General features: G+C 40.8%; 1 protein-coding gene across 4 annotated transcripts; it reads left to right on the forward strand.

Annotated features, from left to right (window-relative positions):
- The first annotated feature begins 188 nt into the window (after nt 1–188).
- Nucleotides 189–22,476, forward strand: CDC25C (cell division cycle 25C). Of its 4 annotated transcripts, none has more exons than XM_041760659.1 (15): nt 189–369; nt 1,355–1,560; nt 2,332–2,429; nt 3,119–3,164; nt 5,530–5,563; nt 5,679–5,768; nt 7,340–7,435; nt 10,485–10,640; nt 16,102–16,254; nt 17,423–17,524; nt 18,606–18,668; nt 20,187–20,285; nt 20,838–20,971; nt 21,344–21,455; nt 21,656–22,476. In XM_041760659.1, exons 2-15 carry the CDS (start codon nt 1,367–1,369, stop codon nt 21,803–21,805), a joined length of 1,527 nt encoding a protein of 508 aa, XP_041616593.1. In that variant the 5' UTR covers nt 189–369; nt 1,355–1,366; the 3' UTR covers nt 21,806–22,476. The 4 variants fall into 4 exon arrangements, with proteins under 4 accessions (XP_041616593.1, XP_041616596.1, XP_041616594.1 ...); XM_041760660.1 differs by having other exon boundaries at nt 192–328; XM_041760661.1 differs by lacking the exon at nt 189–369 and adding an exon at nt 393–470.
- The last annotated feature ends 5,398 nt before the right edge of the window (nt 22,477–27,874 follow it).

Genomic DNA, 27,874 nt, shown 5'->3' on the forward strand with positions numbered 1-27,874 from the left:
CAAATTGTGCTCCTTCCAAAGCAAGCTCACGCCTGGTGACGTAGGGACAAACGATTGGCTGTGGCGGTGGGGGCGTGCGCAGATTGGCTGGCGCAGCTTTGCGGGGAATGGGATAGGGTTACTGGGAAGGCGGAAGGTTTGAACAGCCAGGCCCTGGGACTGTTGACTCTTCCCCGGAGGCCGCCACTTTGGTCGTTTCCTGGGAGAAGCGCAAAGCCCGACTCCAGCCTCTTTTGTCTAGAAGCAGAATTGTAGGCTGGTTAATTCACTCTTTTCCTCAGGTTTCTTTTAATTCTGCTCAAGTGTTCGCTTGTGATTGATCTCCCAGGTGCGTTTGTCCTGAAGGTGAATCTCAGGGTCCAACCTGAGGTAAGCTCGGAGCTGTCTCCGCCGGGATCACGGAGACCCCAGCCGCCCCTTGGGGTCGGGGCGCCACAAACAGAACTCCAGGGGACCTAATGGTCTTTGTCGTGAGTGAAGAAACCTAAATTCCTTTCTTTCACGAGTCACGAGCTGTGTGGGCCCCGAACAAGTGAAAGCCCTCTTTTCATTCCTTTTTTAACGTCTTGGGTTTGGGGCGCCTGGCTAGGTCAGTCGATGGAACGTGGTACTGTTGATCCTGAGGTCGTGAGTTCGAGCCCCACCTTGGGTTGTAGGCCTTACTTTAAAAGAGGGGGGAGGGACGCCTGGGTGGCTGGGTGGTTGAGCGTCTGCCTTTGACTCAGGGTGTGATCCTGGAGTCCTGGGATCGAGTCCCGCATCGGGCTCCGTGCAGGGAGCCTGCTTCTCCTCTCTCTGCCTGTGTTTCTGCCTCTCTCTCTCTGTGTCTCGTGAATAAATAAATAAAATCTTTTTAAAATTTAAAAAAAAATAAAAGAGGGGGGAGGTGAGTGGCTCAGTGGTTGAGCATCTGCCTTCCGCTTGGGTCCTGGCCCAGTGGTCCTGCGATCGAGTCCCGCATCGGGCTCCCTGCAGGGAGCCTGCTTCTCCCTCTGCCTTGCCTCTGTGTCTCTCATGAATAAATGAATAAATAAGTATTTTTTTAATGGAAAAAAAGTATTTTTTTTTGTTTTTCTTTTTCTTTTCTTTTTCTTTTCTTTTCTTCTTCTTTTTTTTTAATGATTTTTAAAAGTTCAGGCTCCAAGGAAAAGGGCAAGCCGCTTGGGGTGCGTTTGATTTCACCTTCAGGTGGAGCTATGTGATTTATCACTTGAGATGCCCCTCCTCCACTGCGAACCACTTGGCCTGTGCTGGGAAGGGTGTAGAAGGTGTGAAAACTGGACAGTCTGTGGGGTACCTATGTAGGTGACTTCCACCTCCTAGCTAATTTTTATTATTATTTTTCCCCTCTTAGGATTGAGAGGCCATGTCTGCAGAATTCATTTCATCCATAGGACAGGAGGCCTGCCCCGGCTCAGGACCCAGTTTTAGATCCAGTCAGAGGAAGATGTTAAACCTGCTCCTGGAGAGAGACACTTCCTTTACCACCTGCCCGGACCTCCCTAGAACTCCAGTGAACAAACACTTTGGTGATTCTGCCAACCTAAGCGTTTTGTCTGGGTAAATTCACCTTTTCACACCTTATCGACTTTGCTTTTCTGAACAGTCTTTGTTTTTTTGTTTTGTTGCTTTTTTTTAATTAACCCAGCTCAAAGATCAGGGGTGAAATTTTAAACCCTGCCCTTAACTAATTGTGTGACTCTTGAATCTCAGGTTTCTTTTCTATGACATAGAAATAATGTCTTCCTATCTTACTAGGATCTTGTGAGAATCAAATGATCTGATGTCTGGGAGAAGTCTTTGAAAACTCTATATTGCATTATATGAGTTGGTTGTTTTATTAATATTTATACTAGTGTTATTGTACTTTAAATTCTGGTCATGCCATGCTCTGACGCTTCAGCTAGCAAACAAACTTGGAGAGCTATAAACCTGAGAAGTACTAGAGACTCCAAAGAGAAATCAAATAAATCTGTGTGCTCATAGTGCACTGGGCAGAAGATGTGGGGTCAAGGCCAACTTCAGCCAATAATCTTTGGTTCTCAATTAAGAAAAAAATTACTTGTCTCAGTATGTTGGTGAGGAGGAAATGGCGAATTATTAGAGTAGAGGAAAGTGGGAGATTTTTCTCAGCCTACTCTGAAATATTTACAAAAAGCAGCTAGATTTATTTGGACATTGTTCATATTGTGTGAATGACTATGGAGGGATGCTTCAAATTGAGAGGATAATGTGATCTTTGCCTCTTTTTAGAATTTTTTTTTTTGATCTTTGCCTTTTAAGGATATTACAATCTAATAGGAATCTTGATGTACTGTTATGTCTCAATAGAGGAACCCCCAAATGTTGCCTTGATCTTTCGAATCTTAGCAGTAGCGGAGAGATATCTGCCAATCAACTTACCACTTCTGCAGACCTTGATGAAACTGGTAAGGGGAAGGGAGGTAAAAGCCTCAAGGGAAAGAACAACTTTTAAGGGAGATAACAGAGTAGTTGGATAGAGATGAAAGGTGCTAAAAGTTGGTAGAGTTCCCTGAAGTTGGAATTCTGTGAGTATCTAGTGGTGGATTTTTGAGAATGATAAGCCAAGAAGAGAAATGTTATATCATTAATAGGAGTTACTTTGCATTTGAAAAATTTAACAGGAAGGAATTTTTTGTTGACTGGTGGTGGGAATGAAAGTAGTAGTTAAAATGAGACGTTTCATGTCCTAGTCTAGTCTTTTAACAAAGGCAAAGAAGCAAACATAAATATTTGTTAACTAAACCTTCTGTTTTTGTAGGGTCTGATCTCAAAAGGAGTAATTAGTCAACCATTTTAGTATTTGTTCTACTTTTAGATTTTCTGAGTGATAAGCGTTATTTTCTACTCATGAAAAAAAAACCTCTTTTGGTTAGGGTAGGGCACTGTTTCCCAGCATTTTTTTTTTTTTTTTGTGACACCATAAATTCTTAAGTTACCATGAACTTGTACCTTGTACCATAAACTTAGTACCTATCAAGAGACTTTGTGTTCATAACATCAGCTTTTGAAATTAATATGGCTTACTGGTAATGAAGATAATCAGAAGAAAAGACAGGATGCATGGACAAGAATAACTCTTCATATTTGATTACAGGTCACTTGGATTCTAAAGGACCTCAGGAAATACGTTTAGTTGGGATGTAAGTTCTTTTACTAAATGAACCCCATGCTAAAGCCTTTTTTAGCAGTGGCACAGGGTTTTTATACTATGCAGACTCTGGAACCTTTTGCTTTGAGTGTAAGTGGGCTTGAAGGCCTGGATCCTTCCCTTGAAAGGTTTTTTAAATTTCCTGGATCTAAATAATTCATTTTAACCATTATATACAATCCATATTATTTTTAAAAATGAAAGAAAATGGTAAATTGTATTTAGGCATCAGCTCTTACCTGCATGTGAATAGTGCTATGTTAGAGCACTTAAGTTCCAGTGGCTTACTATGTCACCAGCTGTGACTCTGAAGAGTTTCTTTAACTTCACTGGACCTCAGTTTCTTTATTTGTAATGCATAACAATGGAGATAATACTAGTACTTCTCGTAACTGCTCTTCTAAGGATGAAAGTTAGTACATCCCAAGCATTTTATAATGTTTAGTACTATTATTCACAGCATGGGGATTTTTTGTTGGAGATCCAAATGTTCAACTGGGGAATCCTTAAGAAATGAAAAGTAATTTTAATTCAACTATTTAACTACCAAAAAAAAGAAAAATTAAAAAAAACAAAACAAAACTTCTTAACTACCTGGGCTTATTTGTAAAGTTTACATTTGACTGTTTTAATTTTTAATTTTTTTATTTTTTTTTAAGATTTTATTTATTTATTCAAGAGAGACATACAGACAGGCAGAGACACAGGCAGAGGGAGAAGCAGGCTAAACTACTGAGCCACCCAGGCTGCCCTGTTTTAATCTTTTTAGAACTTTATCTTTCCATGTGTAGGTGAATTGGGTGCCACTATAGTGCACTAGTGGAAGCATTCCATGACTTTTAATTAATTAATTAATTAATTTATTTATTTATTTATTTTTTCAAAGATTTTATCTTTAGGGCCAGCCCGGGTGGCTCAGCGGTTTAGCACTGCCTTCAACCCAGGGCACCCAGGATCGAGTCCATGTCAGACTCCCTGCATGGAACCTGCTTCTCCCTCTGCCTGTGTCTCTTCCCCTCTCTCTTTCTCTGTGTCTCTCATGAATAAATAAATAAAATATTTTTTTTTTAAATAAAGATTTTATCTTTAAAATTCATTTATTTATTATTTTTTTATAAGATTTATTTATTTATTCATGAGAAACATAGGCTGAGAGAGAGAGAGGCAGAGACACAGGCAGAGGGAGAAGCAGGCTCCTCACAGGGAGTCCAATGTGGGACTCGATCCTGGATCCCAGGATCATGACCTGAGCCAAAGGCAGGTGCCCAACTGCTGAGCCACCCAGGCATCCCAAATTTTTTTTTATTATTTTTTTAAAGATTTTATTTATTTATTCATGAGAGATACAACAAGAGACAGAGACATAGGCCGAGATCATGGGACTTGATCCCAGGACCCCAGGATCATGACCTGAGCCAAAGGCAGATGCTTGAGTGGCTGAGTCTGCCTTTGACTTAAGGTGTGATCCCAGAATCCATTTATTTAGTTATTCATGAGAGACACAGAGAGGCAGAGAGGAGAAGCAGAGCTCAATATGGGACTCAATCCCGGGACTCCAGGATCACATCCTGAGCTGAAGGCAGATGCTCAACCGCTGAGCCACCCAACGGTCCAAAACATTTTTTTTTTTATATTTAAGGCATCTCTACATCTAACGTGGGGCTTGAACTCAGAATTCCGAGATCAAGAGTTACATGCTCTAGTGACAGCCAGCCAGGTACCCCTCCATGACTATTTTTAATAGTACATGTGAAAATTTCATTTTGGATTGCTTGTAGTTTCTTTGGCTTGTTTAAAATGTCCTAGCCCATATAGACTGGATAAAATCCTGGCAGAAAGGATAGTATTTCATAAAAAATAAATATTAGGGGATCCCTGGGTGGCTCAGCGGTTTAGCGCCTGCCTTTGGCCCAGGGTGTGATTCTGGAGTCCCGGGATCGAGTCCCACGTCGGGCTCCCAGCATGGAGCCTGCTTCTCCTTCCTCCTGTGTCTCTGCCTCTCTCTCTCTCTCTCTCTCTATCATAAATAAATAAATCTTTAAAAAAAATTAGCTCCCAGTAGCCAATGCTGAAAAATTAGTCAATTATGACTGTAAGATGTAGAACAAACTCATCATCTTTGATGCATATCTGTTTGTATGATTATGCATGTGAAATGAGTGCCTTATTCCCAGGATGTCACTCAACATTTTCATACTTACCACAGAATTAGAGACACATTGTTACTGAAAGAGACCCATCGACTAGGTATAGGGTTCCCAGCATGGAAAAAAAGGAAAAGTTGGGATGCCTCAAGCCACTGACAAATAACTGAATAGTATTTGGTGTTAACTGCACAGCTTTTTTTTGGTCTACAGGAGTCATCACCAGCACCTTATAAAATGCAGCCCAGTGAGTAGCACCTCTTTCTTGGGTTTGGGTTTGTTTCTCAGTTGGGAGACAGAAGCTTTCCAGCTCACCTGTGGCTCTTGGATGCTGGATTTTCTCAGAAAACATTCTCTTGTAGGCACAACTGTTTTGTAGCACTCCAAATGCTTTGGATCATGGCAAGAGAAAGAAAGATGCAATATGTCGCTCATCCGCAAAGAAAGAAAATGTGAGTGTTAAACGGAAACCTATATACATTAGCACTTTTCTTGCAGTGAGGGCAGCAACTCATCAGTATCATTATGAGAGCCTAGGACCCTATGTGTCAGTGCTGCAAACAAGCAAACTGCAACACTATAGACAAAAAATTCTTTATGGTTTGTTTTTTCAGGACTTGACCCTAGAACATAAACCTAGCTGCAAGTCTTCCACAGCGGGTCATCATTATTAACCATGTTCAGTTGATTGATTTAAGGACAAAAATCTCTTACTGTAGTTTGGGAATTTAGAATTATTTTCTTTAAACAAATAAAGGTAATGTACATAAGTTGTTCACATACTCTTTGAATGGCTTCATGCATAGGTCTACTTTATTTTTATTTCTCCCTTAGTCCAGCTTATTAGCCCATATTCTGAGAAAGCCATGGGCCTTTTTGTGTGCCTCAGGCCTTCTATCAGTTCTTTTTTTGTTTTTTTTTTTAAGATTTGTTTATTTTATTTTATTTTTTTTAAGATTTTATTTATTTATTCAAGAGAGACACACACAGGGAAAGAGAGGCAGAGACACAGGCAGAAGGAGAAGCAGGGAGCCCAACGTGGGACTCAATCCCGGGTCTCCAGGATCAGGCCCTGGGCTGAAGGCGGTGCTAAACCACTGAGCCACCCAGTTGCCCAAGATTTGTTTATTTTTAAAAAGATTTTATTTATTTGAGAGAGAGAGTGAGAGAGAGCATTAGCTAGGGAAGAAGCTAAGAGAGGGAGAAGCAGACCTCCTGCTGAGCAGGGAGAACAACATGGAGCTTGAACCCTGGATCCTGGGATCATGACCTGAGTTGAAGGCAGATGCTTAACGGACTGAGCCACCCAGGTGCCCATATTTATTTATTTGACAGAGAGAGAGCACACCTGAGTGAGTACAAGGGAAGGGGCAGAGGGAGAGGGACAGAATCCACAAGCTGACTCCTGCTGAGTACAGAGCCTGAGGCAGGGTTGATCCCATGACCCTGAGATCTTGACCTGAGCTGAAACCTAGAGTCAGATGTTTACCCACTGAGTTACCCAGGTGCCCTCCCCACCATCAGTTCTAAGTTTAACTGGGCTCTACAGCATTACCTAATCACCAAGATAATTGTCTAAATAATCCCTTCAACTAGCCATCTTTTTCTTTTCCCTGCTTCCCATCCTTTCCCCCATGTCAATATATATAAAAGATAGCTGCTGTTCTTTCCTCACATTGACTAAGTTATACCCATGTTTTTGACTCTTCTCCTCCGCTTTTTCTAGATGATTTGATACTGTCCTTCTGATGACTTTTTAAAAATCTCAACATCCCCTCCCCGCTCAGGCTCCCCTCTTCTCTCTTCCTTTGGCTTGTGATTGTAAAATTAGTATCCTCCAAAGCAAATCTAAATATCATACGTCAAATTCAAACCATAATTTGTATCATCAGGATATAGGATCAACTTTGATTACTCTTAATGTGTTTTGTGAGGGTTATTCATGGCTTCTCCTGATGAAATGTGTTTGGCAGGGCTTGCTGACACTTGTCTTCCTCCAGACAAAGTAGTTTTTCTTGTGCAGGAGAACAACACTTTGAAGTCCTTGGGGTGGGCACCCAGGAGCCTTAAGTTTCGAAAGACACCAGGGGGGCCTTACATGTCTCCATTTTCTCTCCCGGTGAGTCACTGAACATCCTCATCAAGGGTCTGCTAAGGTGTTGTGGATTATAGGATGGCAGATCGCATTTACAACCCTTTGAATTTTTCTAGGCTTGCTTGGGTGAGAAAAGGGGTTGGAGAAATAACTCTAGAAAAGGGAGGAGACACATCCTCTGATCTTTTTATTGTTTAAATTTAAGGAGGAAAAAAAATTTTAGGCCTTTTACATATTTTCTTTTATTCTTCATGTAGCTCCTTCCCCTCCAAAATTTTTTTAAAGATTTTATTTATTTATTCATGAGAGACACTGAGAGAGAGACAGAGACGTAGAGGGAGAAGCAGGTTCTTTGCAGGGAGCCCAATGTGGGACTCGATTCCTGGACCCAGGATCACGACCTGAGCCAAAGGCAGATGCTCAATCGCTGAGCCACCCAGGCATCCCCCTCCCCAATTTTAAAAGTACTTTGTGCCCATTGTGAAAATGGTTTAAAAATATAAGAGTATAAAAAAGAAGATAGCTACCTCCTAGAGGGAAAACTGCTGTTAACATTTTACTTCGTTTCTTTACAATCTTTTGGTATAGTTTTCCAAAGTCATATTACGTATATATAACTTTGTATCCCATTTTTTAGAGTTAATATTGAAATTCCTAGTAAATGTTATTTTTTCATAGATGCTTTTACTCTAACAAATGGACCATAATATAAGTACTTCCCTATTTTTGGTCACTTAGTGGTGTCGATATTTTGCTTTTACAAGTAACATTATTACGTAAGTTCTTGAGCATCAATCCTTACCTATATTTCAAAATATTTTCTCTAGGATTAGTACCAAGAATTATAATTAGGAGGTTAAAGCATATATTTTTAAGATTTTTTATATATATATGGCCAGATTCCTTTCCCAAAAAGTTGTGAGAATTTACATATTTGTTAACAATCTATAGGTCTTTGGATAAATGATCTGTTTTTATTTTTTAAAGATTTTATTTTATTTATTCATGAGAGACAGAGACAGAGAGAGAGAGAGGGAGAGAGAGAGGCAGAGACACAGGCAGAGGGAGAAGCAGGCTCCATGCAGGGAGCCTGATGTGGGACTGGATCCTGGGTCTCCAGAATCACGCCCTGGGCTGCAGGCGGCGCTAAACCGCTGCGCTACCGGGGCTGCCCTAAATGATCTGTTTTTATTATTTTAACTGCTAATTAGATTGGTAAAATGTTTTATTTTATGTTAAAAACAATTAGTAGTAATTTCATGTGAATATTAGCCATGTACGTTTCTCCTTGTAAATGACTGTGTTTCCTTTGTCCCTTTAGCTACTGGAGTCTTAAGTTCCCCAGGCACTTAACTTGCTTTTAATAGACAGTGGATTCAAGATACTCCAGAGATTTAGAGTCTAATCTCAATCCTAAGGAAAAGTCATTTTAACATGGCCCATCCTACATCGACTGACTGTGTTTTAGGTTTTTTGTTTGTTTTCTTGGGGTTTTTTTGTTTATTGGAGTTCAATTTGCCAACATATAGCATAACACCCAGTGCTCATCCCAACAAGTGCCCCCCTCAGTGCCTGTCACCCAGTCACCCCAACCCTCTAGGTTTTTTATTTCTTGGAGATAAAGAAGACTTGGAGCATGGTAAATTATTGGATAGTCTCCTCTGTGTGTGTGTGTGTCTCTTAATGTGGTAAAGTATACATAACATAAAATTTGCCATTTTAACCAATTTTAAATGTACAATCCAGCAACATTAAATACATTCATAATGTGCACCCATCACCACTGTTCATTTCCAGGTTTTTTTCATCATTTAGAATAGAAAGTCTCTACTCATTAAAAAATAACTCCCCCATTTCTCCCTGCCTTCCACCCCTGGTGACCTCTAGTCTGTTTTCTGTCTATGAATTTTACTAGTCTAGGTACTTCATGATGTGGAGTCATAAATTATATGTCCTTTTGTCTCTGGATTATCTCACTTAGTATAATGTCTTTAAGATTCATTTTTGTTGTAGCATGTTTCAGAATTTCATTCCTTTTTATGGCTGAATAATAGCCCATGGTCTGTATATACCACATTCTTTTTATCCCTTAATTTGTTAGTGGACATTTGGGTTGTTTCAAACTTTTTCATTGTGAATAATGAATATTGGTATACAGATATCTGTTCAAATCCTTGCTTTCAATTCTTTGGAGTATATATACCCAGAAATGGAATTAGTGGATCATATGACAATTCTATATTTAATTTGAGGGGAAAACACTCTACTGTTATCCATAGCAGCTGCACCATTTTTAAATCTTTTTTTTTTTTATATATATTATGCTGTATGAGTTGTTTTTTTTTTTAATTTATTTATGATAGTCACACACAGAGAGAGAGAGAGAGAGAGAGAGAGGCAGAGACACAGGCAGAGGGAGAAGCAGGCTCCATGCACCGGGAGCCCGACGTGGGATTCGATCCCGGGTCTCCAGGATCGCGCCCTGGGCCAAAGGCAGGCGCTAATCCGCTGCGCCACCCAGGGATCCCTGCTGTATGAGTTTTTAAATATATTCTAGATATTAATCATCCCTTATCAGACATATAATTTGCCAATATTTTCTCCCATTTGGGCATTGCCTTTTTACTTTCTTGGTATTTTTTGATGCACAGAAGTTTTTGTTTTGTTTTGTTTTCTGTTTTTTTTATTCGAGAGAGAGAGAGAGAGAGAGACAGGCAGAGGGAGAAGCAGGCTCTATGCAGGAAGCCTGATGTGGGAGTTGATCCCGGGACTCCCAGATCATGCCCTGAGCCAAAGGCAAACACCCAACCGCTGAGCCACCCAGGTGTCCCTGCGCAGAAGTTTTTAATTTCAATGTCTAATTTGTCCATTTTTTCTTCTGTTGCTGATGCTTTTGTGTCATATTCATGAAATCACTGCCAAATCCCAATGTTATGAACTTTGCCCACCATTCTAAGAATTTTATAGTTTTAGCTCTTATATTTAGGTCTTTGATTCATTTTGAGTTAGTTTTTGTGGATTATATAAGGTAAGGATCCTGAATAACTTTTAATATTGTCCATATGATTGACAGGACCATGGAAACGTTTTGGAAAGTGAAATAAAATATCCTGGCAGTCCCATTACTACACTTCCAAAATTGGATAAAAATCCAGAACTAGAAGATCAGGCAGTGGAGATTTTTGATGAATTGATGACGTTTTCTCTGGAAGATCAAGAAGAGGGCAAGGTAAAGTACTGTCTGATATCTGCATTTCCATATTCCTACAATCTTGGATAAACAATCTTGTGTATCTATTGGGTTTTAGCCACTGTACTAAGTGGTAGGTCTGCAGAGATCAAGAGGACATGGTCTCTGTACTCTAAGGGCTACCTGAATGGTAGGATTTATGTGTTAACCATATTACTGCTGAGAAGTTTCCAGTTAGTAGTTTGAGTACATCACCATCAATGTAATTTGTTGTAAGTGATGCTTCCAGAAGAATAGTCATTACTATTGGAACATACCTAGCATGATTTTTCAGGTGTTTTACAATATATCCTCCCTGTGTTCCTGGGAGGCATACCTGAAGCCTGTGGCTTATTGACCATGTACTGATATGTCAAAGAGATTCTGAAAGATTTAGCGTTTCCAAATCAACTTCATTCCTTCAAAATAAATATGTATAGGAGTGTGTTTTTTAAGTTTATTGATTAGACAGGCAAATGTGCTATGGTTAAGTCCTTGGATTGTAGTCCAGATCATTCTCTTATTTAGTGTTATGAACGTGAGAAAGATACTTAACCAGTCTAAGGCTCAGTTTCTCACTTGTAAAATAGAGAGCATAATAATGAGATATACTTCCTCAGTAGGATTTCTGTGAATATGATTAGGTATTAAATTCAGTTTATAATATTTCATATATTTTATTATTGTTAATAAAAACAAATGTAAACTATAAAACCCTCGATAAATATTTATTATTATGAGACTGATATGCGCCAGGTGCTATATTAGAACTGAAGACAGAGTCATGATTAAGATGGTCAAGATTTGGGATCCCTGGGTGGCTCCGTGGTTTAGTGCCTGCCTTTGGCCGGGGGCCCAGGATCGAGTCCCCGCATTGGACTTCCTGCATGGAGCCTGCTTCTCCCTCTGCCTGTGTCTCTACCTCTCTCTGTGTGTCTCTCATGAATAAATAAATAAAACCTTAAAAAAATAAAAAAAGAGAGATTTAAAAAAAAAAGATGGTCAAGATTCCTAACTTTCACAGAGCTTATATTTATATTTTTTATAGTTTAGAAGATAGACAACAGAAGCAAAACAATACCCACAATAATAGAATGTCATAGTGGCATGAAAAAGGACCTAGATGTTTAGTAGGGTGCTGCTTTTAACTTTACCTTGAGTAACTAGAGTGGTCCTGACATTGCAATGAATTTGAAAAAGAAGGATGGATTCAAAGGGAATCAGATGCATTCTGTTTTGGACATTTGAGTTAGAGGCATTAGTAGGAAATATATTCTCCTTGAAAAAAACTAAAACATAATAGCTAAAGCTAACCCTGTGTGATCACCATTCCTAGCCCCTGTTGAAAGGTGACTTTGAGATTATGTGGGATTATAGGGAAATGTCAAGAGCATGGGAGTCAATGGAGCATATTGGTCTAGAAAGTAACAGACCCTGGGTCCAGGCTCCCTGGGTTCCATAACTTGGCTCTCTAACAGTATGGGTAAAGTCATATGATTTCCCTATGCTTCAGTTTCTTAATCTACATAAAAGAAAAGATTTTGATAACTATTTCATAGGGTTGTTGTGATGATGAAATGAGTTAATTGTACATAAAGCATTTAGAACAATACTTGCCAATCACTAATGCTGGATTATTATAATGTGGTATAAGTGCTTAATTATCGTAGGATAAGGACCAAAATGTGTGGAGTTATAAAGACTGGTAGAGAAGGGATGCTCAGGCAGCCCGGGTGGCTCAGTGGTTTAGCGCCACCTTCAGCCCAGGGCCTGATCCTGGAGACTCAGGATTGAGTCCTACATCAGGCTCCCTGCATGGAGCCTGCTTCTCCCTCTTCCTGTGTCTCTGCCTCTCTGTCTCTCTCTCTCTTTCTCTCTCTTTCTGTGTCTCTCATGAATAAATAAATAAAATCTTTTTTAAAAATTGAAAAAAAAAAAGAGAAGGAATGCTCAATGGCCTTGATGTCCTTAGCAAAGTGAAAGTTGCAGTAATCTGATGATTCAGGCGAGAGTGTTAGGTGATGGTCTTGAAGAGTTTGGAGAAAGTTATAATCAACTTCTGGAAACCACAGAAGGGAATTATTAAAAGGCTAATGAAATGATATTTGTAAGGTTTTATGTAATAGACTGCATGGCATAGTGTGCTATTGCCTAGAAGCAAGATTGGAGACTGGAACTCCCGGGATGATTAAGTTATGGTAGGAGGTTGCTAATGGCAGATGAAAAAGGGGTTGACTTAGCATAGGTGATGGTGAAAGTAACAGAGACGTAGATGATGATGAATCAAAGCCTGGATAAAGAGCCAAATGTCTCACTGGGTAGACTCAGTAAAATAAGAACAGTAATATGGTTGAAAGTTGCTGAGGAGGAAGAAGCATCTGGTTTGGGAACTTTTGAGAACTAGGGGAGATTTTAGTTAATTAAGGACATGCCAAGTTTGAATTCTTGATGGTAGAGTAATAGAGGAGGGTTGCAAAATTTTGTTTTTCTTGGGTTTTTTTATTTTTATTTTTTGGTCCCTGTTTGTTGAGAAACTGATATGGAGTGCAGGAGAAGCTTGGTGCGATTATTCCTCTCTGAAGGGTTTTCAGTTTTTAGAACACTGTATGAATGTGGAGTATCTTGAGAGACTAGAGTGGGAAGGAAAAAAACGAGAGGCAAGTAATAATATTAGGTCCAGTTTATTGACTACTTGTACTGGGCATTGTGTGCTAAGCTGTTTACATCCATTATCACATTTCATTTTCATGTCAGTCCTGAAATAGAAGCATAATGCTCTTTTATTTTCTTTCTTCTCTCTCTTTTGTTTTTTCTTTAGTATGATCCCTTTGAGGAGGAACATCAGACCATAGGATAAAGGCTGTTACCCAAGGTCACAAAGTTAGCCATTGGCAGAGTCAGGATTTAAGCTGAAATTTGCTTGACTTCCTTCTGAGATGGTATTTTTAGCAGTATTGTAATGTCTTTTGCTGAATATACCTGGGAGGTAAAAATTGTCCCAGGAACATGTTATAATGACATTTGCTTTTTTTTTTTTTTTTTTTTTTAGGTTTTATTTATTTATTCATGAGAGACACAGAGAGAGAAAGAGAGAGAGGCAGAGACATAGGCAGAGGGAGAAGCAGGAAAGGAAGGAAAGGAAAGGAAAGGAAAAGGAAAAGGAAAGGAGGAAGGAAGGAAGGAAGGAAGGAAGGAAGGAAGGAAGGAAGAATGGGACTTCATTCAAGACTTCAGGGTTTCCGTTTGGATCTAGTATAGAACCTTCCCTTAAAACAGAGCCATGCTGCCAGGGTTTGCCTTCAGACTTTTTTTTTTTTTAAGCCCTCTTTCAAGTCTACAGAAATGTCTTACAAAGGATCAGGTCTGCTCTTAGTTGTGTTTCATTTTGGTTTTTCCCACTCCTTAAAAATCGGTTTCCATGAGGATAGGCAGAAGCTGTCGTGAGTGTGCAGTGCAAGGGCCGTCTCCGTGCAGGTGCGAGGGCGCCTTGTGTGTATGCACACATGTTTATCGACGTGGAGATAGGGTACGCTGCTCCCCACTTCAGCCCCAGCCCTAGTTTTCCTATCCGTGCAGTTAGGGACTTAATTTAAAATCCTTATTTTGTAGGGTCGCCTTCTTCAAAACACACTGCTACAACATTCTAATAAAGGCTCATTTAGGGATCCCTGGGTGGCGCAGCGGTTTGGCGCCTGCCTTTGGCCCAGGGTGTGATCCTGGAGACCCGGGATCGAATCCCACGTCGGGCTCCCGGTGCATGGGGCCTGCTTCTCCCTCTGCCTGTGTCTGCCTCTCTCTCTCTCTCTGTGACTATCATAAATAAATAAAAATTAAAAAAAAAAAAAAAAAGGCTCATTTAACCCCCTCAAAAAAAAAAAAAATGATGTAGTCATCATTGGCCTCACAGCCTTGACTGTATCTTTTGGCATCTTCCTTTTAAGCTTTGGCATCTGTTGCTGCCTAGTTATTTTGCCATTTTCTAAGTTAGATTCCCAGGAGAGGAAACCTAATTGGCCCAGATTATTACATGTTCTAGGCCATTAGATGGATGTGTCAAACTAGCACTGGCTGGTCAGTGGCTCTGAGTAGGGTTGTGGGGACATAGGGAGTTGACTGGCAGAGATCCAAGGGAAGAGGTAGATATAAAATATTGGAATGTAAAATGTGAACTGTACCTTCAGCTGGTATTAGGAACCATGGAGTTTCCCTTAGATGGGACCATGGATGTTACAAATGCTGCAATAGATAAAGTTATTATAAAATAAAATATTGATGTTTTTATTTTAGTCTCCCAGAAACCATTGACCATCAATTTGTTTTCTAGTTATGGCTCTCTTATTATCTAGCCCCCTTCTAAATCAATACACATTAGTTAGTGAGATGAGTGTATAAAGTAGGGACTCTTGGTTTTCGTGTAGGCCAGAGGTAGAAGGTATCTGGGAACAAGGATAAGAATTTTGGATTAGTTGAGGGATCCCTCACTGACTCAGTCAATAGAACATGGGACTCTTGATCTTAGGATCATGAGTTTGAGACCCACTTTGGACGTAGAGATTATTTTTTAAAAATTAAAAAAAAAAAGAATCTTGATTACTTGAAAGTTATTATCAGAGGTCATTTAATATATCCCCCTGCCTCTGGTTATAACACTCAAATCATGGCTTTCAAGGAGATAGTGGTCCACCTTCTTGAACATTAGTCTGAGTTAGTAACTTCCAAGGCCAGTTCTTTATGGTATTTAATCCATTTTTTTCCTGATGGGCTTCATAATATCAATCCTATAATGGCCATCCTGATGCCAGATTCTAATGTTCCCTTTTCCCTTGCATGATGCTTATTTTGCTATTTTTCTTTCCTATTAACAACCTGCTTTATAAGAGAGCTGAGTTATTTTTTCCTCTCTCCCTCAAAGAAACCACTACCCCAAGAAACTGACACATACTCTTGCTGCCTAGTATTTTTTCACCTAGGCTGACCCTTTTGGTTTGTCATCTTCCATTTTGTTGGGGTTCTTAAATCTTGATTGTCAGAGTCTTAGGATCCCATAGAGAGACTGTGGGATTAGGTTGGTTTGTTTGGTTTTCACTTGACTGGAGGAACTGAGCTTGCATTTGCTTTCTCCTATAAGAAGTGGTACATATAAGATGGTCAGGTGGTGAATTTGATTTGGCTAGAGTTAATACATCTTGGGGAGATGGAACATCACACACCCTGAGGAGAAAGATGTTAATGAGGTAGGGAAGAGTGGTTCCTTACCTAAGGTTTTGCCTATCAAAGTTGAGTGTTGCTAGAAATCACCAGGGCAGCTTGCTAAAATGCAGATTTTAATTCAATAGGTCTGGGGTGAGGCTCAACATCTAGGATTCTTCATTTCTAACAAGTTTGCAGGAAATGTTCATGCTGCAGGCCTGAAGACACACTTAGAGGAGTAAGAACATATGGGGTTGATATTCCCATACAGGCATCTCTGAATAGAAGCTCCTTGTATCGCTCCCCTTCGTTGCCAGAGAATTTGAACAGGCCAAGACTGAAGCGGACCGTAAAATTCAAGGACGGCCCAATATCACATAAAGAAAAAAAGGAGTCTTGTTCTAGCCACAAAGAGCTTGGGAAGGTAGGCTCTTTTAAGATGAGAATCTGTTTGGGACACCTGGGTGGCTCAGCCGTTGAGCATCTGCCTTTGGCTCAGGGTGTGGTCCCAGGGTCCTGGAATCGAGTCCTGCATCAGACTCCCTACATGGAGCCTGCTTCTCCCTTTCCTGTGTCTCTGCCTCTGTGTGTCTCTCATGAATAAGTAAATTAAAAAAATTTTTTTAATCTTTAAATAAAAAAAAAAGATGAGAATCAACTTAATCCTCTACCTTGTTGTGTTCTGTGCTTTTTTGGTATGAGGATTGCTTTACGATGTCTTATCTTCTTTCTCATTAATTTATATCTCTTTGTTCTTTATGTCTTTTCTTTTCTACATCTGCACCCCTATATAAAATATTTAACATTAAATATCTCTTATATTTCTGGAAATGATGTTGGCGTACTGTCTTCCCAAACTTCTTTTATGAGATCTGAGAGGACACAGAGAAATGTAAATTTTTTAATGCTGTTTTACCTGTATTCTGACAGAAACAGCATCATGGAACACACTGGTTTGGTGGGAGGTAACTTCTGAAAAATTTAGCCATTATTCCCTATCCCTCCTTAAAAAATACCCTAGATACTATATATATATATTTTTTTTCCTAGATACTATATAATAAAATCAGTGTATGGTAGTATAGAAATGCACATAAACAAAAGAAGCTCTTGTGAAATGCTTGCAATCCCATAGGCCAGAGTTAATTATTTTCAACACTTGGTAAATATATTCCTCTAGTCTCTTTGATGTAGATTTTTTTCTTTTATTAAAGTAGGGTCACAAAGCACTCATTTTCTCACTTTCTTAAAGATATCATGAACTTATTTTCTTGTCAATCTACAGCATAACTTTTTTTGCATATGTGTATAGCATATAATGTATTAAATATGATTTGTTTAACCAAGAACCTGTTATTTATTAGTAATCTTTCTCTATTATAAACTTGCTGGCATATCCATTTTTACAGCCAGATCTTTGTGCATATTTATATTTCCCTAGGAAAACAAATGGAAATATTTGATCAATGTGTGTGCATATTTTTTTTCCCAAAGGGTATGCATATTTTGAATAAATCTCCACTCCTTCTGTCTCTTGGTTTTTAAACCTCTAACATGAGAAATGGGGTTGGGGGAAATCTTGTCATTCTCAGGGCTTAGGTCTAAAGAAGACAGTTTCTCTCTGTGACATTAATATCATTCAGATGCTGGAGGAAGATTCTTACCAGGGATCTCTGATTGGTGATTTCTCCAAGGTGAGTCTGGTTACATTCATCTTATATTCCATTGAGTCATTTTGGATCTTAGTCTTTTTTTCTTTGCTTGAAGAGGATGGTAGGTATAATATGCATCCTCACCAAGTACTATTTGATAAACTGAAGATGCTATGGTGGAAGATTTAGATCCTAAGCCTCTCCAGTGAAAAAGTATTTCTATTCATTCTGGGAAAATCCAGAGCAGTGGGAAAGTATGAGGCTTTTTACTTTTTTTTTACTTTTTTCTTTTTAAAAATATCTTTTAAAATTATGTAAATAATATCTGGTCATTACAGAAAGAGTAGAAAATGAAATATACCTCAAATCTTATAAAAATATATGTACTTTAAAGATTTTATTTATTTATTTATGAGAGACACAGAGAGAGACAGAGACACAGGCAGAGGGAGAAGCAGGCTCCATGCAGGGAGCCCGACGTAGGACTCGATCCTGGGTCTCTAGGATCACGCCATGGGTTGAAGGCGTTGCTAAATCCCTGAGCCACCTGGTCTGCCCTCAAATCTTATAAAAAGATTATTGTTTTTAACATCTTGGTATATATAAAATACCTCCAGACTTTTCCTATGTATTTTCACAAACACACATGCACATACCCAAATAAATTTTTTTATTTTCTCACAAAAAAATGATTTTGTTATACTATTTTGTTATACTGTTTCCCCCATCATTTAATGTATCAGGAACATCTTTTCATGTCAATGATTTTTTTTTCCCCATTGGTTCTTTTGAAGGCATCTGGTTTTTTTGTTTTTTTAATTTTAATTTATTTATCTTTGGGGGTGGGTAGTGGCAGAGGGAGAGGGAAAGAGAAAGAATCTTAAGCAGGTTCCACTCCCAGCGTGGAGCCTTTCTCAGAGTTCTCTGTATGTAACGACCCTGAGATCATTACTTGAGCTGAAATCAAGAGTCGGAAGCTCAACTGACTGAGCCACCCAGGCGGCTCATGTGAAATCAGGATTTCACATGTGAAATCCCACAAATGAAGGACAATATATGGGTCTTTGATCTCAAACTGGGGTATAGAAAACTTGCTATTATTTCAGTTTTTTGGTATTTCTAGGTATGTGTGTTGCCAACCGTGTCAGGGAGACACCAAGATCTGAAGTACATCAACCCAGAAACAGTAAGCAGATTTCTGGAGATGGTAACTGGTTACATAAGCTACCATCTGGTCTGTTCTGTCCCTAAAATCCCCACTTCCATTGTATTTCACTGTGTTCACTTACATTAGGTTCCTCATTCATCTGAAGCTGTATTGAAGAACTCCCATTTATCCCATTCTTTTGCCTTTGTTTTTAATTCAACAAATGATAGATAATTGTTACAAAGGAAAGAAAGCAAGGAAAGAAGAGAGAGAAGTAAAAAAGTCAAAATCACTCAACTTTTGGCAACCTTATATCCTGGTTTAGTCCCATTGACACCTTTTAGTGCATGGTAATTATTAATAGTATTCTCTCACTCTCAAAAGTGTCCTAGTTTGTGCAATATTTATTTGGTTGCCCTACCCATAATCTCATTGCTAGAGATAACTACTAGCAATATTTTCCTTATGGCCTTCCAGATTTTATTCTGGAATATATTTGATAAAAATAGTATAGTAACATGTAAAGTCAGCTTATTAGTGAGTCATTGTAAACATTTTTTTTTTTTTAGATTTTTTTAAAGGTTTTTTATTTATTTATTAATGAGAGACACAGAGAGAGAGAGAGAGAGACAGGCAGAGACACAGGCAGAGGGAGAAGCAGGCTCCATGCTGGGAGACTCTGCATGTGGGACTCAATCCCTGAACTCCAGGATCATGCCCTGAGCCTAAAGCAGAACTTAACTGCTAGGCCATCCAGGCATCCCTGTAAACATCTTTCTACATTGTTAAAACTATATTATCATTCTAATGACTATATAATATTCTATTTTATTGACATGTATAATTTAACCAAACTGCTATTTTTGAATATTGAAGTTATTTGTAACTTTTTAAAATTATTTGATAACTTAAGCTAACTAATATTTAATAGTTAATATTTGATATTAACTATTAACTATTTGATAACCTAAAATGATGGCTGAGATGAATATTGTTGTGCCATATCTTTGCATACGTTTCTGTTTGCTAAAGATGTTGGGAAAGAAATTGCTGAGTCAAAGTTAATTACATTTGCATTTACAAAGTTAGCTTCTGGAAGGTTGAACCAAGTTACACTCCTACAAGTAGCTTAAGGATATCAACCCTTTCCTTCCATATCCTTTTCTGAAGAACTTGCTTTCTTCCTTTACGATGGAGCATGGGGAACCCATTTCCCATTTCTTCTTGCAAAGTCAGAATTGCTACCTGCTACCTGTACCACTGCAGAAGTCCTTGGGTGTCCTGAGAGACTGATTGCAATGCCTTGAATATGGTTTTCTCTGGTATCTTGGCAATACCAGCTATTTTGGTGCTCCAAAAGACCATTTTATATTTTATCCTCCTGACTGAGGGGTAGAGATGAACTATTGCCCCATTTCAAATATAGGGGGCTTTTGGAGACTGGGCATAGAGTGGAATCCTGGGTGACTAAAGGGAATGCAAATCAGGAACTGTGTGATTGACTCTTGTCTCCCAGAGTGATGAGGAACAAAGTATTCGATCATCATTTCTATACAGGTGGCTGCCTTACTGACAGGGAAGTTCCAGGGTCTGATTGAGAAGTTTTATATCATCGATTGCCGCTATCCATACGAGTACCTGGGAGGACACATCCAGGTTAGGTTACATTGAGGCCATTGGTGGGGAGGAGTTGGAGGTAGCTCTTTAATGAGAAGGGTCTATGGACAAAGATCCTATGAACTCCAGAACCAGGGAAGAGGTTCTACATTTAGAGCACATCAGAGCTACACGTCCTCATTCCTGTTCTAATTTTGTATACCTTGAGCAATTTACTTTTCCTTTCCCTCCTAGACCAACCTCCCATTATTCTATTGGAGCCAGGGGCTCCTGCTTGGAAAGAAAATATTAATCCAAGGACTGAGAAGCACTTTGTAGACACTCATAAACTTTCCTCACAATGATTCCTACACATTGGGGGTGAGGGGGTGGGGGAGTGGTCAGTTCTACAAACATTTGAATACCTACTACATGCCAAGCTCTATGCTAGTCTTTGAGGATGGACACAGAGACTTAATTAGATCTATACCCTGAAAGTGCTTACAGTCTAGACTTCCTGTCCCAAATATCCCAAGATAGTATCCTAGTTATTTCTAAGTGTTGAAACTATCCGCAGGCCCTTAAGAAGAAATTACTGAAATTCTTCTGCAGGGAGCCTTAAACTTATACAGTCAGGAAGAACTGTATACCTTCTTTCTGAAGAAGCCCATTGTTCCTCTGGACACCCAGAAAAGAATAATCATCGTGTTCCACTGTGAATTCTCCTCAGAGAGGGGTCCCCGAATGTAAGTGTCTAAATGGGGTAGGGCAGGGGTTAGAAATGGATCTTGAATTGGGACTTACAACCAGGGAACCTACCCAGACCAGTTCAGACAGAGACTGGAATGAATGAATGCATTCTTTGCATTGTAGTTTAAAGGTTAGGGAGGTGGAAGAAAAGGTTTCTACAACTTAAAAGTTTGGTGCAGAAAAGGAAAAATGATTGGGAATGAGGAGGAGAAAGAATGACTATTGAATCTTGTTTTGCAAAAACAGTGAGATCTGGAGGTCTGTTGGGTTACCCATAGTCTATTCTTCCTTCCCCTCCCCAGCGAATGGCCCATGGAATCCTGACCTTGCTTCTTTCCACCCCACCCACATCTGGGTTTTCTCTAAAGGTGCCGCTCTCTGAGAGAAGAGGACAGGGCTCTGAACCAGTATCCTGCATTGTACTACCCAGAACTATATATCCTCAAAGGGGGCTACAGAGACTTCTTTCCAGAATATACGGTAAAGGATGGGACACATGGGGCAATAGGAGAGCTCAGACTCAGGGGAGCCAACTTAAGCATGCAACTTCCAGGGCTTGCAAAGCCCTCTGAGAAGAAATTACTGCTCCTTCTTAGCCACCACCAAATAGCATCTCTATTATACATAGTGGCAGAATTCTGGATACTAGAGCATCCTTTACTTTGTTCCCTACCTTTCAGGAGCTGTGCGAACCACGGAGCTACTGCCCTATGCATCACCAAGACCATAAAGCTGAGCTGCTGAGATGTCGAAGCCAGAGCAAAGCATGGGAAGGGGAGCGGCAGCTGCAGGAGCAGATTGCCTTACTGGTGAAGGATGTGAGCCCATGATATAATGGGTCAGTGGTTGGCTGCTTAGGAGTCACCAAAAGACGCTGTAGAAACCCTGAGCAGAAAGAGGCCATGTTGTATGTGGCTAAACCCAAGATTGTCTGCAAACCAACAAGTTGCCAAGCTAATGAAATTCCAGGCCTGGGGGTTGGTTTTAGCAGAGCTGCTGGCTGGTGATGGAGTCTGAGAGTAGCCTTGAGTTATATGGAGATTTGTGTTGCTTCAGGAACTAGTTACATTCTCTTCCTAATTAGACTTCTCTTCTAGCAGGCCAGCCAGCTCTTTTCCTGGGCTTTTGCCTATATAAGAGAGTTGCCCATCTTCTTTCTTGCCTTCTTTGTTTCCTTCTCTCCCTTTTTCTTAAATGGGAAAATAAACACTGCAAAAGGAGAGATTTGATTGTGTGAGCCCACTCCGCTCCTAGAAGATCTTTACAAGGAAGAGATCACCAAGTTAGACTCCTTCAAGCAAAGGTATAACCATCTCGATTTATAGCTGGAACCAAAATGCTTTTCTCTAGACCAATGGTTCTCAAAGTTTGGGCCCTGGACCCTGGGCATCATCTAAACTTCTTTCAAATGTAAATTTTCAGGCCTCACAGCAGATCTACTAAATCAAAACCTCTGAGGGCTCAGAATTCTGGGTTTTAAAAATTTTCAAGTGATTCTGATGTATGCTGAGGCTTGAGAACCACTGCTGTGGAATTAAGGAAAACTTTTTTTTTTTAAAGTGAGGGTAGGGGGTAGGGTGGGGAGAGGGGTGCAAGAGGGGCAGAGGAAGAGAGAGAGAATCACCCTGCCCAGTGCAGAGCTGGAGGCAGGACTCATTCCACCAATTAAACCACCCAGGTGCCCCTTAAGGAAAACCGTTTCAATTGCATTCTTTAGCAATATCCCAGCTTTCCTTTCTATGGTATGAGTTACCTGAAAGTGTGCCTCACACTCAGCAGCCTGATAACTAGGCTCAGAAAACCAAGGTGATTGGCATCTCTAAGGCAGGTTATAGGTCTGAGTTGGGCTTGAAAAGATTCCTTATCTCCAGCCTCAATGGAATTTTGACTTTTTCCATTTCCCAACTCTTTCCTTGACTTCATTTCACATTTCACAGAGATAAGTTTAAGACTTGGGATAGTTGGGGATCCCTGGGTGGCGCAGCGGTTTAGCGCCTGCCTTTGGCCCAGGGCGCAATCCTGGAGACCCGGGATCGAATCCCACTTCAGGCTCCCGGTGCATGGAGCCTGCTTCTCTCTCTGCCTGTGTCTCTGCCTCTCTCTCTCTCTCTCTCTGTGACTATCATAAATAAATAAAAATTAAAAAAAAAATAAATAAAAAATAAAAAAAAAAAGACTTGGGATAGTTGGAAATAGAGATCTGTGCTGTCTGAAGATAGAAATAAAAGGATACAAAAGTAGCAAGCAAGGGCACTTAAGGAAGACCTTTTACTTTTATTTTTTAAAATATTTTATTTATTTACTTGAGAGAGAACACAAGTAGGCAGAGAGGCAGGCAGAGGGAGAGGGAGAAGCAAGATCCTCGCTGAGGAGGGAACCTGACTCAGGGTTCAATCCCAAAACCTTGGGATCATGACCTGAGCCAAAGCAAATGCTTAACTGATTGAGCCACCCAGTCGCCCTAAGGAAGACCACCTAAACTGCATTCTTCAGCACTATTGCAGGCTTTCCATTCTTAGAGTTCTTGAAGGCAAGTAGGCTTCGTAGTGAGATGCAGCCCTATAGCCCAGGGTGGCAGTGGAATTTACTAAGTATTGTCACTGTCCTGCATTAACCTAGTAGCAATGATAGCCCAGAACTAGAAAAGGACAGAGAGGCTCTGAAGCTTGGCTGAGATGAGACAAAACTGACCTCTTCCCAGGTTCTGGAGCAGGAAGACTTTTTGTTGTTGTTTTTGTTTAAGATTTTATTTATTTATTCACGAGAGACACACACAGAGAGAGAGACAGAGAGAGAGAGGCAGAGACAAGCAGAGGGAGAAGCAGGCTCCATGCAGGGAGCCCAATGCGGGACTTGGTCCCGGGACCCCGGGATCAGGACCTGAGCCAAAGGCAGACACTCAGCCACTGAGGCAGTTAGGTGTCCCACGGAGACCTTTTTTAGGTGAGTGGGAGGAAAGCAGGGCAGTGGCTGGACTGGTGTTTTTAAGATTCGCCAGTGCAGTTCTCCTGAACTGTCGTTCGTGCGCCACCCAGCAGAGGGCACTGCTGTACTCTTTAAGGCAGCTTCTGGAGCGAAGCTACCTGGCCTTCTCCTGGAGCCTTTGAGCTCAGAGCTCAGAAGGGCTGAGAGGCAAGGAGAGAAAAGCTGTTTCCCTATTAAGTGGATTTGGAGAATATTCTGCTCCTCCATCCCACTACCACATACTTACCACTGCCAAACAGGCACCCTGAGAAAAATGAAGCACTTCCACCTCCAAGTATGAGGAGGGGGTCCCCTGATTCATTGCCTAACCTAGTGGGTCTTTTCCTGATCATTTTCTTCAGAAAAGTAGAACCAAGCCCCTCCCTCTCCTGGGAAGAGACTGCTACACAGGTTCACATTTCAGTAATCTTAATTAAGTGGAAATTCGGGATCCCTGGGTGGCGCAGCGGTTTGGCGCCTGCCTTTGGCCCAGGGCGCGATCCTGGAGACTGGGGATCGAATCCCACGTCAGGCTCCCGGTGCATGGAGCCTGCTTCTCCCTCTGCCTATGTCTCTGCCTGTCTCTCTCTCTCTTTATTTATTTATGATAGGCACACAGTGAGAGTCAGCATGACTGACTGAGGCACCCAGGAGACCCATGACTTGCTTTTTAAAGTCAACCTTATGGGGGCCCCCTGGGTGGCTCAGTGGTTGAGCTTCTGCCTTCAGCTCAGGTCGTGATCCTGGAGTCCCAGGATCCCTGGAGTGCCAATAAATAAAAATTTTAAAAAATTAAGTGGAAATTCTGAGTTGCAAGATGAAAACTAGGGCTTAGTTTATCTGCTTTATGAAAAAAATAGTATTTGCCCAAAAGGCACCATTTTCCTATATAATATCTTGTAATATCCTTCCATTGCATAGGTGCCATGTAATTTGATTCATGTTATTTTCAGGAATAATAATAGTAAACATTTTTCAGGTGCTTACTATATGCAAGACTTTTTACGAACTCATTTTATATGTATAAGCTAATTTTCACAATAATTCTGTGACACAGGTACTTATTGTGCACATTTTACAGATAAATTGAGAAACAGGGATTAAGTAACTTTTTAAGATCACACAGCTAATGATGATAGTGTTGGGATTTGAATCTGGGCAGTATGGCTCCAGTGTTTGTACCTTGAATGGATTCACTGTTACCAAATCCTCATCAAAGAACAGTGTGCCTTTCTAGAGTGGCCTTGTATTAGATGTTAAATATGTAAGAGCCTCAATTATAGATTTCTTAAGAAGTCAGGGCCATAAGGGTTGCATGGGCTTAGCAGGTGAGGCTAAGGGCTAAGACCCCAGCCCAGAGACCTTGGCATGAAGCACAGAGCCGGTTAGCTCTACACTAACACTGACTGTATTTGTTCATCATAAAGTCAAGAAAGGAAGGTTGGAAACCTTTCTAAAAACGTGGTTTTCGATCTCAGCTCAGGACCCGGCTGACCTCTGCCATAGAGAGGGGAGGAACATTTTCCTTTCCTCATCAATATAAAGTTGGGAGGAAGTATAGAAGATTCTCTTTCCCTATTCAGTTCAGGCAAATGTTGAAGAAACACCAATTCCCTTAAACATATATCTGGGGTTGTCAATTCTAAGTACCACAGGTATTCAATTATGACACTGTCCCTGCCCTCAAGAGACTGACAAGGTAGGAAATGATTCCCCCTTTTTCCCCCATCCCTATAAGCAGTCTGGCCCACTAGCAAAGGAAAAAGGTACTATAGCCTACAGCTCCAAAGCAGCAAGTCTGGTAGTTGGGGGCAGGCCAAGATCACAGAAAAATTAACTCCTGCATGCCCCCTGGAAATGATACCATTTATTCAGCGCTTGCTCTGTGCCAGGCACTATGTATATTTGTATAATCCTCACAACTGTTCCATCAAATAGATGCTGTTATTAATTTTACCTATGAAGAAACTGAAGCACAGGAAAATTAAGTGCTGTGCCCAAGGCCATCTAGCCTTTGTTGGAAATGGCAGTCGAATCCAGACAGTCTAGAAAGCTTGTGTTCTTAACTATTCACCATACTGCTAACATCCTAGGTGAGGTTAGCAGCAGGAGTTAAGGCTTCCAGTGAGAGAGGGCTTGCTAGAATGCAGAAAACCATGACTACAAATGAAGGTGGAGTAAGATGCAAGGTTTTTAGACTGTTGAACCCAATCAGTGGATTGCAAAGCTTCCCAGAGCAGGATTTGTGTCTTAATCATTGTTGTACCTGGTACAAAGTTAAACCCATGAACAGTCTCAAAAGACATTGAACTGAATGACAGCTGAGTAGCATCGTCTTTGTAGAAAGGACAGACTCATTTGTCATTATCCACAAGGTTCCCAAAGGCAATGCTGCTTATCTAGCAGGTGTTGGCAGTCACGGGACATGGTTGGTAGGGAGAGTGTGTGCTGGAAGAGCTGTCTGTATAAATGTTGGAGTCATATTTATTTGCAGTCTTCCTCATCCCTCTCCTACCTCTGGTTTCCAATCATCATTCAAGGCCTTGTGATGTCAGGCTCTCCACTCCACTGCCCACATGGAAAGTTGCTCCAGCATCTCATTCTCACAAAAAGGCTGGCCTGTTAACAGGTGGAATTGGGTATTGGTCTTAGCCTAGCATTTTGACTTTGTTCCTACCTTCCTTGTCCATTCCATAGGAATGGCACTGAATAGACACTTAGAGTATGCATTCTGAGCACATGCTTTTTCCCCAGCCTATTCTGCCGCCAAACTTGATTAGGCTTGGTTACTGAAGGGGGGGGGGGGAGCAGAGGTGACACCCCTCATCTCGCCCTCCCGCCTCTGTTGATTCATACATCTCTGAGCCGTTTCCTAGCATCCCAGCCATCTGAAATTGTTACCTTTTAGGGTGAATGGGTGGTGCAGTTGGTTATGCATCCAACTCTTGGTTTCATCTCAGGTCAGATCTCAGGGTCATGAGATCAAGTCCCGAGTCAGGCTCCAAGCTCTCGGAGTCTGCTTGAGTTTCTCTCTTCCTCTCCCTCTGCCACTCCACCCCTCCCCACGTACACACATATTCTCTATATCTCTCAAATAAGTAAATAAAATTTTGATGTTGTTACCCTTTGCTTTTAAATTCCATTCTGAAACTATTGCCAGAGTGGACAGTGGGGGGCTATCTGTTCCCAGGTCAGCTCTCTAATCTTACTGGAGGAGAAGTTATAAGGAGGTAGTATGGAGCTGGCGGAAAACAGGCCCTGTACAAAAGCTGAGTAGCCAGATGTTCACTTTCACAGCTCTTCTGGAAGACTGGCAGGGCAGATAGAGATTAAAGCGAAGCACAAACTCCATTTAAAGTGCATTACAGCTCAGGAACTAGCTCCCCCTGGGCAGGAGAAGGGAGGAAAGGGCACAAGAGGCCACATCTCTTCTTCCTTATCTAGGGCCACATGTCTCCCTCCTAGCTTTGTGAAGGGTGATTTACACCCCTGGCTGGAATGACTCTCTTTCTGGGCTGATTACATCGACAAATGCCCCCCAGAGGCCACAGCAGGATGGCCATATTCAGAAGCAGCAGCCAATAAATCTCAGAGCTTTATATTGCACTTCTCAGTACCCCACTCCTGGCCCTCCGCCAGGCCTCTGTACAAGTGAGGAGAGGGCTTGGGCTTCAGGGGTAGGGGGCAAAGACCCCCACTTGCTTTCATCATTTTCTATCTGAGCACTGCTTATTCTTCCAAGTCATTGTGCCTCTGTTTTTACCCGGGCAGCAGGTGGGAATCAACCCTAGATCCAACAAATACCCTTACCCTTGTGGGGAAAGATCCTGGGCTCTGGGCACAGATGGGTTTCTACCTCGCTGTTTAATCCTGGTAGAGCAGGTGCTTTCTGGAACATTACCTAAAGATGAAGAGGTCTTTCTAGCCACCTTCCT

Source organism: Vulpes lagopus, chromosome 7 (genome assembly GCF_018345385.1).
Source record: "Vulpes lagopus strain Blue_001 chromosome 7, ASM1834538v1, whole genome shotgun sequence".
Lineage (NCBI taxonomy): Eukaryota > Metazoa > Chordata > Mammalia > Carnivora > Canidae > Vulpes > Vulpes lagopus.